At 44.4% G+C, this 18,380-nt stretch overlaps 1 protein-coding gene across 19 annotated transcripts in view; it reads left to right on the forward strand.

Annotated features, from left to right (window-relative positions):
• Window positions 1–12,879, forward strand: part of KIAA1217 (KIAA1217 ortholog) — a 547,501-nt gene extending 534,622 nt beyond the window's left edge. For 5 of the 19 annotated variants that reach the window (XM_073334247.2, XM_073334252.2, XM_073334255.2 and 2 more), the window contains 4 exons: window positions 4,680–4,799; window positions 7,791–9,479; window positions 9,942–10,067; window positions 11,116–12,049. In XM_073334247.2, the coding sequence (XP_073190348.1) occupies window positions 4,680–4,799; window positions 7,791–9,479; window positions 9,942–10,067; window positions 11,116–11,607 (2,427 nt within the window). In that variant the 3' untranslated portion in view covers window positions 11,608–12,049. The other 14 variants (XM_073334245.2, XM_073334246.2, XM_073334262.2 and 11 more) reach the window with 13 other exon arrangements.
• The last annotated feature ends 5,501 nt before the right edge of the window (window positions 12,880–18,380 follow it).

Consider the following 18,380-nt stretch of genomic DNA (forward strand, 5'->3'; position numbering starts at 1 on the left):
CTGGACAAAACAATGGAAAAGCTGTTATGGGATTCAATTAAAAGAATTAAAGGATAGGAATACAATTAATGACAATCCATGTGTTTTTATAGACAATAGGTCTAGTCAAACCCGATTTCATTCTTTGAAGAGATTACACGTTAGATTGATAAAACTGTATACAGTTAGACTTTTTTAAAGGCATTTGGTTTATTACTGCACGACATTCAGATTTAAGACACTGGCACTATATGGTATCAAGAGAGCATACGTTAAATGGATTAATAAATACAAAATGAAAACAAAGTTTGAACTCGAAAGTTGCAGTGAAACAGAATTGTTGTCCTCCACACAGCTCTCTTAACAACAAGCCAACTGACAGATCTCAGAAAATAGTTGTCAAAAGGATATCATCATCAAGTTGAGGGTGTTTTTACTTGGGTTCTTTAGGGATTCATACATTTTCATTAATAATCTGGAAGTAAATATAAAATCAGGCCGATAAAATTTGTGGATGACATAAAGGTTGAGTGGCAAATAATGATGAGGCCCTGGCAATCATGCAGTGTGATCTGGATCACTTGATGGTATGTCTGTTCAAACAAAATGTGTTTTAATACAGCTAAATGCAATGTTTTACATCTAGGAACAAGACCTGAAGGCCATACCTACAGAATGGGCAACTGTATTTTGGATAGCCGTGACTCTAAAAAAGGATTTGGGGGTCCAAGTGGATAAGCAAACAGAACATGAGCTCCCAGGGTGATGCTGTGGCAAAAAGGGCTAATGCAAGCCTTGATTGTATAAAGAGGGGAGTGCTGAATAGGAGTAGGGAGGTGATTCCGCCTCTGTAAAAGGCATTGGTGAGGCTAGTACTGGACTAATGCAGTCAGTTTTGGTGTTCATATTTATAAAAGAATGTTGAAAAATTGGAGAGCGAGTGCAGAAAAGAGCCAAAAAATTACTTGAGGCTGGAGTAAATGTCTTAGTAAGAAACTTAAAAGAGCTCAATCTGTTTAGTTTATCAGGGAGATGAGTGAAAGGTAATGTGATTACAGTGTATAAGTACCTGCATGGGGAGAAAGAGCTCTTTAATCTAGCAGAGAAAAGCAGAACTGGAAGCTTGCCACACCAATATCACTTTCTTACCTGCAATGGTGTAATTAATTCTCATTGCCACTCTCTCCCTGGCATGCACCTTTCCTCCACAGCACTCCTGACTTACCTTACTGATAACCCAGCCTGCAAGTGCACGTCAGCAGAACTCCTAGTGTGCTACACCAGGACTTGCTGTCGGCATTGTGCACCTGCACGTTGTACAGCTACTGGCACTCATGGCCTTTAGCCCCCCCCCTTGAACTAGGAGCTAGTGTGAGAGCTGGGCTGGACCCCCAAGGAATTAGTGAGAAGCCAGCTATGCCCAGTAAGGTGGAGGTCTTGAGAGCCCCCACTCTGCGGTGCAGTAGGAGGAGGACTTAATAGAAGACCCATGCTCCTAGGACTTGACTTGTACCAGAGCATTGCTACAGGAGGAAAATATAGGGTCCATAGGCCCTGAAGAACCTGAACTCCTTAGTCCTCACCACCTTGCAGTATGGTTGCTGTAGTGTGGCTGATACCAGCCTGAAGAACCCACAGCCTAGGGTAGGCCAGGCCCTGGAGTGCTGGAGGCAGATGACCAGGGACAGTGAGGGGGAGAGAAGCAAATTTGGGGGCACTAAGGAGAGTGACAGGGTGCAGGTTTTAGAGTTTTGTGGCAGTGGAAATGCTGTTAGCTAGGCCATGTATTGGGTCCTGAAGGAATGAGTGGAAAATGAAAGCTCTGGGGTGTGTATGTGGAATTTTATACTCTGGACCACAGCAGACTAGAAAGATGATGGTAGTTCAGGAGGGAAAGAAACCCGGGGATCTGAGGAAACAGAGAGAGAGAATAGCAACAAGGAGTTGCCCCATGGGGGCAGAAGCTTGGTGCTGCCGGTTCCTGCTGCAGCAGGACAGGCTCTGTCAGCAGCCAAGCTCCTCCCCGGCCTCTTTCCCAGCGTGCTACATTCCCCTCCACCCTCTGGGCCAAGGATCAACTGTTTGCTGGCCAGAGAGAGGTGGAAGAGCAAAGCCTCAGAGAAGGGGCCTTGGGGAAGGGGCTGGAATCGGGGCATACCTGTGAGCACGCCCAAGCCCCCTGCCCTGACTCCTGCACCCCCCCACACACACACCCCCAACCCCCTGCACCCCCCTCACACCTCCCCATACTCCTGCACCCCCCACACACCCCCAGACCCCTGCCCTGACTCCTGCACCACCCCCCACACCCCATGCCCTGACTCCTGAAACCGCCCCACATCCTGACACCAAACGGGAGCTCCTGCACCCCACCCCCATTCCCACCTGGACCCCTCGCACCAATGAAGCTGAGCACAGGGCCGGGGGGCCCCACTAACTCTAAATCCACCAGTGGCTGTCACCTGGGCTGGGGATACTGTGTCAGCTGATCCCCACAGTCTCCAACCTACCTGGGAAGTACAACAGACATGGCCCTGACCATTAGCTCCTCTCCACTCCTGAGCCCACTCACCCCTTGCTTCCCACCGCTTAAGGCTTAGCCCTCTCACTTTTAAAAATGGTTGCTTGCCCCTGCCCCCCCCCAGCTTTTCTGGCACCCCTGTTGCCAGGTATCCAGTTTTAGACTGGAAACTCCAGTAGAAAATGGGACCTGGTGTCTGGTTAGCCATGCTGACTGGAAACTAACAGTCTGGTTAATCACATTAGCCTCCGCTCCTCCCATTCCCAACACCCACCCCAGAGGGCTGGAAGAGAACCTGCCCTGCTGCTGCTGGATGTCACGGAGTGCGGGGGAGTCAGGGTCCTGCACCCCCCACTTCCTGCGATTCACCATGACTCTCAACCAAACAGAAGGTTTATTAGGCGACAGGAACACAGTCAAAGCAGAGCTTGTAGATATGGAAAACAGGACCCCTCAGTCAGGTCCGTCTTGTGGGGTAGGGAGCTCAGACACCAGTGCTGGACCTCCCTCTGTTTCCCCAGCCAGCTCCAAATTGCAACCCCCTCCAGCCCCTCCTCTTTCCTGGGCCAGGAGGCTGCCTGATCTCTTTGTTCTCCAACACCTTCAGCTGGCACCTTGCAGGGGAGGGGCCCAGGCCATCAGTTGCCAGGAGACAGGGTGTTGGTCATTCTCTGTACACACCTGCCTAAGGCTCTGCGACAATCACACACCCATATCCCACCACCTAGAGACGTGGGCAACACAGCCGGCCCGCAGGACCCTCCTGCCTGCCCCCTGAGCTCCTGGCCCGGGAGGCTAGCCCTGGGCCCCTCCCCTGCTGTCCCCCTCAGCCTCAGCTCACTGCGCTGCTGGCACAATGCTCTGGGCGGCGGGACGGCGAGCTCTTGCCGGGCAGCACGGCTGCAGAGCCCGGCCTGACTCGGGGCTCTGTGCTGCGCGGTGGCATGGCTGGCTCCAGCCGGCGGCACGGCTGCCTGTCCTGGTGCTCTGGGCGGCACGGCTGTAGTGCCACCAGCCACCGGTGCTCCAGGCAGCGCAGTAAGGGGGCAGGAAGCAGGGGAGTTTGGGGTGGTGGTCAGGGGGTGTGGATAGGGGTCAGGGCGGTCAGAGGGTGGGGAACAGGGGGGTTGAATGGGGGCAGGAGTCCCGTGGAGGGCAGTCAGGAAGGAGGGGGGGGTTGGATGGGGCGGCGGGGGGCAGTCAAGGGCAAGGGTTCCGGGGGCGGTAAGGGAGAAGGGGCGATTGAATGGGGCATGTGTCGGGGGAGTTGGATGGGGCAGGAGTCCCGGGGGGGCGAGAAGCGGGGGCGGGGGGGAAGGGCAGATGGGGAAGGGACGGGCCACACCTGTCTGTTTGGGGAGCCACAGCCCACTGTGCTTTTGCCCCCGGCCCTTTTTACAATCATTCCCCAGGGGAGCCCACAAATATGTTTGGAGCAAGGCACACAAAAAGTTAATCCAGCCCTGCCTAGTGCTCGAAAAATAGCTGTACAGACAGTGTGGCTCAGGCTGGAACTTGGGCTCTCAAGGCCACTCCCCTTTCCCTCCCCTCCCGGCTTCAGCGCCTGAGCCACAAGGCCTACAGATCTAGCACGAGCCCTGAGAGCATGGGTCTGTGGACCCAGGGCGGAAGGTCTGTTCTCTGATGCAGTGCAGCCATGTCCTTAAGCATCTTTCTTTGCATGGGGCCTTTTTAGTTGAAAGCTTAGTTTTGTGTCAGACGCTACAGGTTTAGGCTTAAGCATTCAAGTTAAAGACAGGGGTGCTGAGAAATGAAGTCGTTTCATTAAGGACAGTCTTGTGGTTATGACATGGGTTTGGGAGCTGTGATTTTTGTTCCCAGATCTACCATGGTCTTCCTGTTTAACCTCGGGCTACTCCTTTCACCGCCGTGTGCCACAGAGTCCCCATCTGTAAAAAGGGAATCAGGAGACTGTTTAACAAATTCATTATTTGTTATGCAGTTTGAGCTTGATAGCTAGGAGATGCTACCTAATCTGAAAATAACATTTCACTCAGACGTTCAGGGCAGTAGCAGGAATAAATTAAACCTCGGTTTTTGTTTTGCTGATCTAAATCTTATGCTTTACAAATATCCTCTTTGAAGCAGAACTCCTTTGGGAGTGTCTGTAAAAAGCCAACTGGGTGTCCTGCTAACTTGCAGTATTTTAATTCCTTAGGCTTTTCAGAAGTGCTCTTTTATGGATGTAAATTCAAACAGTCATGCTGAACAGTCCAGAAATGACACACACATTAAAGACACAAGGCCTGGAGCTCTAATACACCACAAGGACAAGAAGGTAACAAGTGGCACTTACAAACATGCCACCCACTCTTTGCATAACCTTCTTTCCTTGCTTCAAGACTAATTTTGTGTCATGTGTGTCCTTTCCCCTCTAACACAGTCTCAGGGGCTTATTTGCTTTTACCCCCAACGCTGGCAGACAGGAGTTATATTTGTGCATGTGCCCAAGTTGGGGGTCAGCTCATCTTCAACATTTACATAAGAATTCTGGTTGAGGAGAGCTTGACAGACTCATTTTATAATACACCACCACTGCCCAGTGGAGTGGCGAGGCCTAAGGATTAAAACCCACATCCCAGCTGGCAGCTTAGAGCATTTTCACTAAGTCAGGGTGCCAGTCACCTGGGTTTCAAAGGTGCCATTTAAATCAGTGGAAGCTAGAGGTGAGCACCTCTGAAAACCGGCTATGAAGGCCCAGTTTTGCCCACAGCACTGTTTCTCTCTTTGGTCCCAGCTCATGAACCTGCAGCAGCAGGCAGTGTAATACAAATTTTACATCACATGACAAGTGAGGTGAGCTTTGCAATATCTAGAAACAACATTGAAGCTCAAGGGGAGCTTTTCAACCTGGCCTTTGGCTTTCTCCATTGCACGGATAAATCCTGAGATTAAGTGTGACAGGACTTTGGGAGAAATTTTGTCAGATTTCTTTGACGGTGTAAATTCAGTGTTGAAAAGGCCAGATGATTGTACTGTCAGTCAGCACTCAGCTATTGCACATTTTCTCAAGTATAGTGCAAACATTTTTTTCCAAAGAACTGACTCAAAAATACTGTTCAGTGTAATAATGGTTGTGACAACTGCAAACTCCCAGCAATTAACTTTAATTGAGCTTACATCTTGCATGACATTCACTGGCACCTTTCAACCCAACTGGTATACAAACTATACAAGTATCACTTCATTTCCCAGAGGAGTGCAACTATTTCTGGGGTGAAGTGCATAGCTATTTAATAATGCCTACAGACACTATACCAAAGTTTGGAACAGGCAGTGTAGAATGGAAAAACTGAAAATCCAGGGGAATGGAGGTAGGCAGAATGTAATCACTTGATGTGAAATGCAGCCAGAGCCCCAGCTGTAACCTCCCCACTCTTACAAAAAGTGCCATTAAATATATTGGGCCCCAGTTCTGAGAGCCCTTTATTGTAATGGGAGCTGAAGGCCCTCAGCAACTTGCAGGTCTGGGCCCTTACGTGTTCATTAAGAGCTGACATGTTATTTCTGACACACAAACCATTATGTGAAATGTGGCTGGAGCATCACACTGAACTTTAATTCCTCTCTGGCTTTGGTGGTTTTGCATGATAATTCCTCCCTCTTCAAACCATTCAGTAGTTTCAGTGTCCTCAATGCATAATCTCTGTTAGTGCTAACAAACTGTGAGCATGCTGAGTAAAGACTTTGAACTATGAACCTAGCCCCCTGCTAGCTGACTTTCTTCTTTCTGAGCTTTATATATAATACTGAGAAGCATGCACCAAGAGACAGTGTGCACTTGAAGTCCATTAAATGATTTAACTTAAGTTATTGTACCTTTATTCTAATGCATTCTCTGTGTTGGAGACTGAATTTCATGACTGATAGTTCGCAGCTTGGATCCAGCAGTTGTTGCTAGTATAAATGTATTTGAACCATGTTTTTTATTCACACTTTTGTCCTGTCAATACTTTTACTAGAAATCTGATTGTAGAATGGTTATTTTACATCAGATATAATCAAGTTGCCTCTTCACCCCCAGTGTCCACAGCAAAAACCATAAGTAACAACAAATCAATGATGAAGGGCGAGCCTTCTCACAGGGATTTGTCACTCTGCTGGAATAGAAATATCTGCTCTTTAAAAAAAAAAAGCTTCCTTGCCCTGCTGCTTACTGCTCTGAAGTATTGTCTGCAAGGTTCCTCACTTGGGAGCCTCCCTGGGAATGTGCCTATATAAACTGGCCAGTTAAAAGAATCATTTTAAGACCTGCATTGCTGGTAGCAATTAACATTTAAGGAAGGCAAAGTAGTACTGGATGAAATCACCATGTGCCTATAAGACTGGTTTCTTTAGACAAATAGGTTTAATTTTATTTTCTGGGGTTTTCCTGGTGCTAACTATTTCACTTATTTAGCCTTAAGCACCATTTTTATCTGCAGTAGTCACCTGTAGAATGACTTTGATATGCCCAGACAACAGTTACATTAACACACATCATCATCTCTTAGCCAGGAGGAATATTAGAGGCAGTTAGAAAACAGCTGTTTACATTTCAAAGCTTACTTTCAAGGTGAGCCAAACTGTATCATAGTGACACTGAGAAGGGAGCAGGGATCAGCAACGTGTAATGTTTAAAAAAATTGAGTGACTGAATGACACAACACCTCAATGTTGGTCACTAAGTACAGTAATTTTTTCAAGTGTCCATCGCACAAGGTGGTGGTGCCAACCCCTGGAAGGGAGGTGAAACTGAAACAGTCCCAGTGAGCCTACAGGCTGTAGGGACTGTCAATATTTGCAGTTACAAATCAGTCCCTTTGGTTTGGCAGTCAGCCTCCCTCACTTATGGTTTGATTTGTTCCTGACAGATCTTAGTCAAATACTCTATCTAGTTCAAGCTTCAGTCTTATGCAAACTAAGGAATTTTTGGAATCTGGTGTCTAAACAGGTCAAGGTAAAACAATGTTGGAGATAGAGAACTTATGCTTTTGCACAGCACATTCTGGAGACCTTATAAAAAGGGACAGTCTGGTTAGAGTTCATGTTGAGCACATGCATAGTTTTGGTCAGTAATATATTGCACCCTGTCCTACCAGAATTTGGAATTTTCCTATGAAGAGGTACAGAAATCAGAAGACTATTATAGACACGGCTGTGCAGCAATGTACAGAGCAGTGAGTTCACAAGGTCTTCACTTCATCTGAGGATATGGTGATTAATTGGAGAAAAAAATCTTTACAAATAACAACTCTGATTAACTAAATAATCCAACTTTCCCCCTTAGGTATATGGGGATACAACAGGATCTCCAAAAGATAGTGACCACCCTAAGGAGAAGAGGGAAGGGAAAACTGAAGACCAGATGAGTTCTGATGCTTCCAGCATATCTGAAAATAAAAGTAGCTTTTCAATGAATGAAAATTCTGTGTTCAGTAAAGATTTGTTTGTAGGGAATAAAGACTATTCCAACAAGAACCCCCATAATATCAGCACAAACTTCTCTAGGGTAAGCTTGCCAGAAAATGACGGAAGAAAAGGGGGTCAAGATGTCTTAGGAGTGCATTATCCAACTATTGAAACTGGAAAACAAAAGCTGACGTATGGAATATTGCGACACACTGATTATGACATGCCTCAGAACAAACCACTAGAGTGTACAGGCAAATGTGTCCCAATCAGCAACGTTTCACCTCTTGTCAGGCAAACAGAGTTGCAAACTCAGGAAGCTTTCAGATCACCAGAGGAGAAAGAAATGCCTGTCATTAACTACAGTCAGGTTGTGCTAAGGCCTAAAGTATCTAGAAATATCAATGTAAACTATATGGAGGAGACAGAGTCTCCAGCTAGCTCTCCTAGTGAAGAAAACCCACCAACAGACAACATTGCTTTTATGATTACCAAGACAACTGTCCAGGTTCTGTCGACTGGAGAAGTTCACGATATAGTAAGCAGGAAGGGGGGAGATGTACAAACAGTTAATATAGATGCCAAAAAGGACAAGACATCCCAACAAGGTGTGTTAGAGAGTACAGAGAATGAACCACCAGTAGTTTGTCTGGACAAAAAACCAGTCATCATAATCTTTGAAGAACCAATGGATATTAGGTCGGCTTATAAAAGACTTTCAACCATATTTGAGGAATGTGAGGAGGAGTTAGAGAAAATGATGACAGAGGAGAAGATAGAGGAAGAGGAGGAAGAAAATGAAATATCTGAAACCCCTGTGATACAGAATGAAGCACTGCAGACAATTAATAATGGAAGGGCTACTGCAGATTATTTAGCAAATCATGGGCTTGAGCAACAATATGAATTTAAACTTCAGTCTCATTGTGACTCTATAGAAACAAAAACTCCTGAGGAACAAGAAATTGCAAAGACCGGTTTTAACAAATTTAGTCAAATTTATGGTTTAAATTCAGAAGTGAAGCTGGACTCTCCTGATCAGTTTGGAAGCAGGCAGGATGCTAAGAAAAAATTTAAATTTAAGTTCCCTAAAAAGCAGCTGGCTGCTCTGACTCAAGCAATACGTACAGGGACCAAAACTGGAAAGAAGACCTTGCAGGTGGTGGTTTATGAAGAGGAGGAGGAGGAAGATGGGACTCTAAAGCAACACAAGGAGGCCAAAAGATTTGAAATCACAGGGTCTCAGCTTGAGGATGTTACCAAAGATGGTTCTGGGAAGGAAGATCCCATTCCTGAGATGTCAGCACAGAGTTCTAGGACTGATGAAATTCGAAAGAATACGTACAGGACTCTGGACAGCCTTGAGCAGACCATTAAACAGCTGGAGAATACCATCAGTGAGATGAGTCCAAGATCTGTCCCTGAACCTGCATGTGCCTCTGTAAGAAGCAGTGCCTCCTATTCTTCCCATATAACACAAGAGGCTGCACCCAGAGAACCTGTAGTATTGGATGAGAGCCATGGTGGTGCAGAATCCCCTTCATCAAGCCTATCTGCTTCACGTAAGGTACCTTAGTAGGAGAAATCAAGCTCCAGCTGCTTTCTAAAATCTGCAATAATCACCATTAAGCAAGAGGTGTCTTATGATTTGTTTGCTTCCTTTCAGGTGGCTTGTTTGGTCTCCCCACTAGGTGTCTAACAGCTAATAGATTGTTTTACCTCTGCTGCTGTTTGGTGACGGGCAATGCAGGGAAGCTGGGTCAATAATCCGCTGTGTGAAATGAGAAATGACACTGACATTAAATCCAGTTTGATCAGTAGTTGAGCAGATGCCTCCATTTGATTCTTGAACTTAACAAGAGTGGTGTGGTTCATGACGTGAATCTCTGATGTTCCCCCTGCATGTAATATTTTGGCTTCTCACACAAAGCTTCTTTGTGCATGGTGTGTGATTCCCCTCTTTAAATGCACTCCTATTTACCACTGTGATTTCCTTGTCTCCCCCGTGCCCCTACAATCCTTTTAACAGGGCTCAAGCACCACTTCACAGACCAGCAGGATGCCAATACCCATGGCTACAAAAAGTAGACAACAAGGAAGCCTGGATAAAGCAGGCAGACAGCACAAGCTACAGGATCCACGCCAATACAGACAGGTAGTTTTACCCTAAACCAAATCTTTGGATGGACATTTAAAGCTGCTTAAAAAAATGTAAATCAAGTCACTGGTATAGATTATACCAAATAATGGATTTGTTCTTTCAAATGAGATCTAACTAGGCATCCTGGATCTTGGGGGAATGAAAATCTCTTTATGATCCTTATTACACTTTCACCATACTTTGCATGCCTGCAATGAAACATCTGCTTTTTACTCCAGTGTTCAGCTTAAGATGCCATACCTGTTTACTTCCCTTTGGTAAATGTGATTCATCAGGACAGCCTAGGAAATCCTCTGTTCAAAAGAGTTTTAAAGGAAGTGACAGATACTAATCTGTGTTTTAATGCAGCGGTTCTCTAACTTCATTGCACCGCAACCCCCTTCTGACAACAAAAATTACTACATGGCCCCAGGAGGGGGACTGAAGCCTGAGCTTGCAGCCCTGGGTTGGGGGCCCCAAAGCCCCACTGCCCCAGGCGGGGGGGGGGGGGGGGGAAGGGAGGGGGAGAGGAGGGAGAAGGGGGCAAAGCTGAAGTCCAAGGGCTTCAGTCCTGGGTAGGGGGCATGTAACCCGAGCTCTGAAGCCCTTGGGCTTTGGCTTCGTCCCCAGGCAGTGGGTCTCAGGCTTCAGCTCCGGGCCCCACCAAGTCTAACGCCAGCCCTGGCCACCCCATAAAATGGGGTTGCGACCCACTTTGGGGTCCCGACCCACAGTTTTTGAGAACCTCTGGTTTAATGGGTTGCATTAGATCCACATTAAGGCTCCATTCATCCTCACGTTAACAATCTCAAAGCATGACCAAGGTAGTGAATAGTCCGTAGGTTGATGTGACTTCTCGCACAAGCTTTGTTCTCTCTCTTTGCACTCTATGCATTCTTTGTTGTGCACTTTGGGGATTGTACCAGGTCCAGTCCACAGCTGCAAGACTTAGCTCAGGCCTTGAACAGTTCATTCTTATTTTCTGCAGGGCTGTTTTCCCAGGCCCTGTTTACTTATGTTACTGGCTCTCTGACAAACTGTCTCCTGCCATCTTTATTTACAGGCTAATGGAAGTGCTAAGAAAGCTGGTGGGGACTATAAAGCTACTTCCCCTACCCTACCTGCTTCTAAGATCCCAGCTTTTTCTCCCACCTCTGGGAAAAACAGCTCTGTGCCTGCTTCTAGTGGTGACAGTTCTAACCCTCTTAATCCACCTACTAAAACATCCATTCCTTCCTTTAACCTTCTGAGTCCTCAAACAGGTCGCACTGCCCACTCTACCTCCCTAATTCCTTCTGTCTCTAATGGCTCCTTAAAGTTTCAGAACCCCGCTTACACAGGTAAAGGTCACCATCTTTCATTCTCACTACAGACTCAAAATGGCCGGCCATCCCCCCCTTCCTCCTCCTCTTCCCCCCCTTCGTCTACCTCTCCCACTTCACTGAACCAAGGCCTGAAGAGCATCAGGACAATCCATACACCTAGCTTCACCAGCTACAAGTCACAGAATGGAAACGCCAGCAAACTCACCTCCTCAGCCAAGGAGACCGCTTAAAGGCTAAACACTAGTGTGCGCAACATCACCACGGCTTCTGTTTATTATTAATGAATCTGCAACCAATATTTTAGCAAGGGAATGTATCATTTTGTTTTATTATTTGAGACTTAATACTAAACATGTGCTAAGTACTGGATTAATACAATAGACTAGAGTGAACCTGTTTTGTAAAACTTTGTTGCTGTTAATGACGATAGAGCATTTTCTTTCTGTATCTAGCACCTGTTACAAAAAGTGCAGAAGGTGTGTGAGAGTGAACGTGTGTGGGTGTGTGTGCACAGAAACGTTAAGAGCATGGAAAAACCAATATATGGTTCCAGAAATTTTAGTAAGTTCTTTTGTATAAAGCTATTTTCATTATGGGGACTACAAATGAACAGAGATATACTGAACTGTGATTATACACAAATGTAAAACTGAAATGAAAATATTTTTTCTTTTCTTTTACTGTTATTTAGCTTTGTTACAGATTTCTATTTTTGTCAACAAAACATCATGGTTCCTTTCAAGATCTTTTTGCCAAAACATTTTGATACTATTATAATGTAACATTATAATGTGTTATGCTGGACAGTAAACCTCTACACAAGAAACAGAATAAGACTGGTATTTGTGTGTATGAGGTAACTTAACATATTGCACTGCCATTCAAATTATATTTAATAATTTGCCAATCCAACAAAAATAAATTTTGTTTTTACATATAAGTATTTGCTGATTACTTTTATTCTTAGCTAAATCCACCATTTTTCTTTTGTTTTATTGAGACCTGGTAACTTGTATTGCAGTGTGGATTTTAAGATGTACACTTCTGTACTGTTATGTATACTGGCAACCTTTTGTACATAGCTATAAATATATATATATATAAACAAATACTGTATGTGGCTGGGCACATAGAGTAGTTTTACTTCACCAAAATTAATTTTTATGCATGCTTTAAAAATATATATATGGGGAGAGGTGAATATTGAGCAAATGTAAAAGAGCAAAATGTTTGCATAACGAGTGTTTTTGTAAATAAATTTCTTTGTTTAACACCATAATGTAATATACAGAATTATGCTAAGCAAAGAACTTTACAAAAATAAAGGGCTGCATGCTATGGTTTTGTATTTTGTCACTAATAACTTTTACAATGGTTCCAACTCAAATGGTTGTTCAAAATCTTCACTTTTAATGTAAAGTCTGACATAATGAGCAAAATTGTAATTCTTTGAGATTTGGACTTTTACCTTCTAATGCCATTGAAGAGTTACCTGGCCAAACAGTGGAAGAGGAAACCACCTGTCTCTTTCTATTTGGTTTATGTGTATTATTTTTTTTCAACCCCGCACACACACACACACAAAGTTGCTGTTACTCGAGGGTGAAGGCCCTGATCCCTTACAGAAAGATAGGTTCATGGAGTCCCTTGCAGCAGTAATATTGTCAGTGGAAGCCTTAGACTTCAGCAATCACATCAGTATCGATGTAAATACCTGAACCAACTCTGGCTCAAGTAGAGCTGCTCTGGATTAGAATTGAGACAGCAGCAAGGCTTGTCAATATGATGGTTAATCAGAGCTGCCTTGTGTAAGGTTACGCTGCAGGCAAGGACATAAGCAACTTGGGTACTGTCCCCTGCCTTTTTTTGCTAATTTGTCTCCTCTAAGACAATAGTGTTAATCAATTGATGCTTCCCTTCCCTTGTTTTCTTGAGGCACTCTCTAACATGAAGTGGATTTATTCTTTGTATGCAGCCTTAGAAACTGCTCAAGACAGCACAAAGTCATTATCCACCCTTTTATTAAGACTGCTGCTATAACATTTTACGCTGTCACTTCCAAACAGTGCTCTTGCTGTCAAAGCATTTCTATTCCCAAAATTATGGCCTAATTTTCTGGTCTTAAACTAATTTACAGAATGTCACATTTGTTTCTGGCTGTCAGTCAGAGCAGGAAGAGAGCTTGTCTGGGTGGGAGTTAGGTCAATGTTTAAAAGATCTCCACATACAAATAAGTTACATGATCTTCATTAACATACTGGTCAGGCTTTTGGTAAAGACACTTATGAAAAGGGATTGATGGTATTTTCACTGTCACCTAATAACACACACCAATGAATCCATGTTTCCAGCATTGACACTTCATTTGCTTATAAGAGAAACTTGGTATAAGCTAAGCAAGAGCCCACACCTACGCAGAGGCTTGACGATTTGTTGCTAGCATGAATACATGAACAGAACACCAGATGTACTCAAATCTTCTCCAAGATGGGACACGTTATCTTTTACAAAACATGTCAACCCCCCGCACACCTCATATTTTGAAAATGATTAATTGTGCAAACCTAAGAAAGTAGCTAGTTAGTTAATTGTGGTTTTTAGACATGGCTGTTTTCCCTCAGACTATATATTCATGTATAAAATACTAAACCTAAAACTGAGACCATCCTAACCTTACCTTTACTACTATGTAACATCTATGACTGCATACACCTTAATGCACTGACAAATGTACTTCTATGCTGGACTACCATGGGTCACATTCAGTCATCCATTGCCCCTGGTGCCTCATCTCTCCTGCAGGGCTACAGCCATGACCATGCATTCCCTACCCACTAGGTGCCACTGCAGCTAATCTCCATGCTTTCTGTGTCCCTGCATTACCCCCACCCCCTACAACACCCCCTCCTTGCTCAGTTTGAGCCAGACACAGCAGTACTAGCCCCAGCAGCCCTCTAGTAACCATGTGTGTATCCTGTACCCAGCCCCTATCACTGTGTGGTGCAGAGGAAAAATGAATTCTATTGCTAAAGGCTACTTACTTAATCACCTCTCCACCTAGTTGTCTGTAGGGTTACACTAGTGTAAGTGATAGGAGACACTCAGCCAATGTGTCCTTTTAACTGCTCTCCATGTGCTGAGCACTGAAAATGAAGGCTGTATATACAAGACCCACTTGTCTTTTAAGCAAAATTTATCATTCACAAATACATATAAAATGGACACAGCATCTCTTGGGGAACTGATGAGCGTTTCCAAACACAAAATGCTCATGCCACCAAAAAAAAAAAAAATCATGGACTACACATGAGGCAAACTGGAACTACCTTTTTTTGGTTCAAAAAAAGAACACGGTTATGCATGTTTCTCTGATCAAGGGCTCCAAGGACCTGGAGTGCAGTGGCTGTACCGCATAAAGTGGGGCTTTTTCTATTAAGCAACAGGCCACCCTTTCTGGGACTCACTTCCTGGCAAAAGGAATTCCTGAGCAAACAGTATCTCAACTGCCAGTGCTGAAGCAGAGATGGCTCAGCAGGTGCTTTCTATAGGGTACAGATCTCCTACCTGCCCTGCCAACTTTGGAATCTCTCCTCATGAGGTGGGTTTGGTTTTTGGGTTTTTTTTTGGGTAAACTTGACATTTATTTTAATTTACCACCATGCCCCATTCCCCAGTTGCCCCCCATTTCCCTTGGAGCTGGGGAAAGGACTTCCGCCCATCTACTGCCCTGGAATATTAACCTACTCCAAAATTTTGCAGCAGGACCGCTCCCTTCATGCTCACCAGTGTACCTGCCCACCACCTCCACCAAAGGAACAGGGGCTACTACTAATCCCAACCCCTCACTGAAATGGGCTGTGGTGCATGGAGAGGGGAATAAAGGGAGGATGGAAAATGATTGATATTAGGGTAAGGAGGTGTATTTGGCTTCCTTTTCTTATTGCAGAGGGATCAGCTTCCTAAAGTCTGGAACCAGTAGCCTTCCCTGCAGCAGTGAGGCTGTCCTTACAAGGGTCATGAACCTGAGCTTGTTTTCTGTGGGACTGAAGCCAGGGTTACCATATTTGAACATTCAAAAAAGAGTACACTCCACCGCAGCCGGAGGGGGGGGGATTTGCTCATGCACCCCCTTCCCTGCCAGCCACGCAAAACAGCTGTTTTGCGGCACAAGCACTGGCAGAAAAAGCAGGCACGCTCTTGCCTGATCAACTCTTCTTTGGGGGAAAAATAATGGAAAATCCCAGCTGTTTTTAGATATTCCTCCCAGACGGCCATTCAAGAACCAAAACGCCGGACATATCTGGGCAAATATGGACGTATGGTAACCCTACTGCAGCCAGGTTGCCCTTAAAAAGATTGTGGCACATGGCGGTTGGGGAACAGGTGGTGAAACCCTATAAGGCTGAAGGGAGCCAGAGACACATGGCGCTCAGGAGCCTGAATGAGAGAGATGATTATACATAGGGGCAGAGTTGCTGGGGGCAGCAACATTGAAGGAACAACACAAACAGGATGGGGGGTGTAGGAAAGAGGGCCTTTCACAGCAGCATGTGGTGTAGGAGGCTACCATCTCACAGGGAAATGAGTGGGGTTAGGGGTAGGATGTGACAAAGCAATCTGGCATGCAGGAGAATATGGACAATAGAGGAAGGGTATTGAGGAGGAAAGTGAATATAAAAGCATGGGGGAGAGCTTGGATAGAAATTCTGAATGAAGGAGGAGACCGCACCTGTTTTCCTAAGGGTTTAAGGGAAACAGCCCCCCGCCCCCACCCAACAGGCATTTTTGCACAGTGGATTTTGAACCTGAAATGCACTCTCATTTTGGCCTTGGGCAGCTTCCCCCCTACGATAAAAAAATCAAAGCAAAGTTAAGTGTGAGGTAGGGATCCTGCAAGATAAAAAAATAACCCTGAGATTTTAATATAGGCCCATGATGCTTGAACATTATATTAGGCAAAGGGAACAGAGGGGCTGTCACTATGCTACAGACGGAGGTTCCATCTCCAGCTGGACCCACAAGGGTGCCCCTCTCTCACTCTACCTTCCAAATGACCAAGACACAGAGGAATCGCATCATCTAAGGGCAACTGCAGTTCCACAGGATGGTCAGCAACAAGGGAGTCCTATTGGTGGCCCTTGCCGTCTTCCCTGCCTCAGGGTGAAAGAGAAAAGCAGAAACGTGGTTGAAGCTTGGTTCCATTTTCATAGTGCTCATTGTAAATGTCACAGAAGGTCCTGCTCAAAATCAACATTCAAGAGTAGTTTAATTTAAAAGGTTGGAAGGAAAGGTGTGCGGTTGCTCTCAAACCAAACTGTGTCCCCCCCACTACCCCATTTAAAGGGGAACATCGCTTTGGAGATGTCAAAATTACAGGCCCTAAAATGCATTATTCATCTTTTCACACCTATCCCAGGAATGTCCATTTTTTCTTTATTTCCCATTGAGAGAGCAGTCCTCTTTCCATTTGATCACTGCTGAATCAATTCAAGTATCTATTTAGGAAGTATAAATTGTGGAGGGTCTCCCATGTTCCACAGGTATTAGAACGCACTTTGCTTGTTAGAGAATCTGCTTCACCCGTGAAAATATGTCTAAAGGGCACTTGCACTCCATTCATATTTTCAGGTACTTTTATTATGTGAATATCAGAGCAACATAGTATCCATGGTGTTGAAGTCCCTTGCTGAAATGCACTTTAAAAAGGAGACTTTTGGTCCTGACTGAAGAGTGAAATTAAACTGCCAACAAACTACTGACTTTGAGAAGCTAGCAAAGATTGATTTTTCCTTATATTTCAAATGGAGATGCTACTTATGCACCAGCATCACAGTATATCTGGAAAAGGTGTAGTTAAAAGTTGTTAGAGGGACAATAAGAACAGAAATACTTTTTATTTCAATTGCTCCTGGGCACAGACATATACACAAAACTTCAGTAAAGAGAATTTTCATGGAACATTATCAAACAAGGTACTGTTCCTTGTGAAGAAACAATTATAAACATTTATTTCCATTGTGAAAAGTAAGGTAGATCTAGATTAAAGTACAGAACTATTACAGCCATTTTGAACAAAATGAGAAAGGCTCTATATGGAAGCAAGACTGCCTACACATCGCACTTTGTTAGTACTGAGAACATGTGCATGAAAACAGAATTTTTGTTGCACAGAGTTTTTGTGCTCCTGCTGCTCATTCCCCGCTTATGAGTGACACAGGATTATTGTTACCCTCTTTAGAGCAATTAACTTTCATGTCACCAACAGAGGATTGTGACTTAGAGGGCAAATACCTAGCAGTGGACAAAGTAAGGAACAAATATGCTAGGCAATAAAAGAGGAGAAACCAAGTATAACATGTAGATAGAATTGTTTGCATCCGATGAAGTGAGCTGTAGCTCACGAAAGCTTATGCTCAAATAAATTGGTTAGTCTTTAAGGTGCCACACGTACTCCTTTTCTGTTTGTAAATAGAAATTTTTCTGAGTTTTCACAATCCATCAGCTGGTCTTTACAATGAATTATGAAAGAGCACTGATTTGGCTGGTGGTATGGAAAACACCAGAGATTAAGGGTTAAGATATTCAGCATTCTGTGATTCTGAAGGATTATTGATATTTTCATGTTTTCCTGAGTACCGCAGAAATGGCACATTGAAGAAAGACCACCTAACCAAATAAACTTCATTTGGTGTATGATATAGGGCCAGATTATAAATGGAGTTTAAAAATCAAAATTAAGGAATTTACACATCTGAACCTTTCTGTCACATGCTATACTTGCAGGACTGTTCCACAGACACAGAAGATTTGAAAACCTTAGAGTCCTTTACCTATGAATAACTCACACATTTGTAATAGTAGCTTCTTTACACTCTGCAACCCAAAACCTTTGAATTGCCTCTTTCCACACAGAGACAGTCATTCATTCCAGACAATAATTGCAGGTTTTCTGATATTGGGTGCAGTTGCGGATTGCAACTTGTAAGCAATCATTTTAGAACTA

This window comes from Lepidochelys kempii, chromosome 2 (assembly GCF_965140285.1).
Source record: "Lepidochelys kempii isolate rLepKem1 chromosome 2, rLepKem1.hap1, whole genome shotgun sequence".
NCBI lineage: Eukaryota > Metazoa > Chordata > Testudines > Cheloniidae > Lepidochelys > Lepidochelys kempii.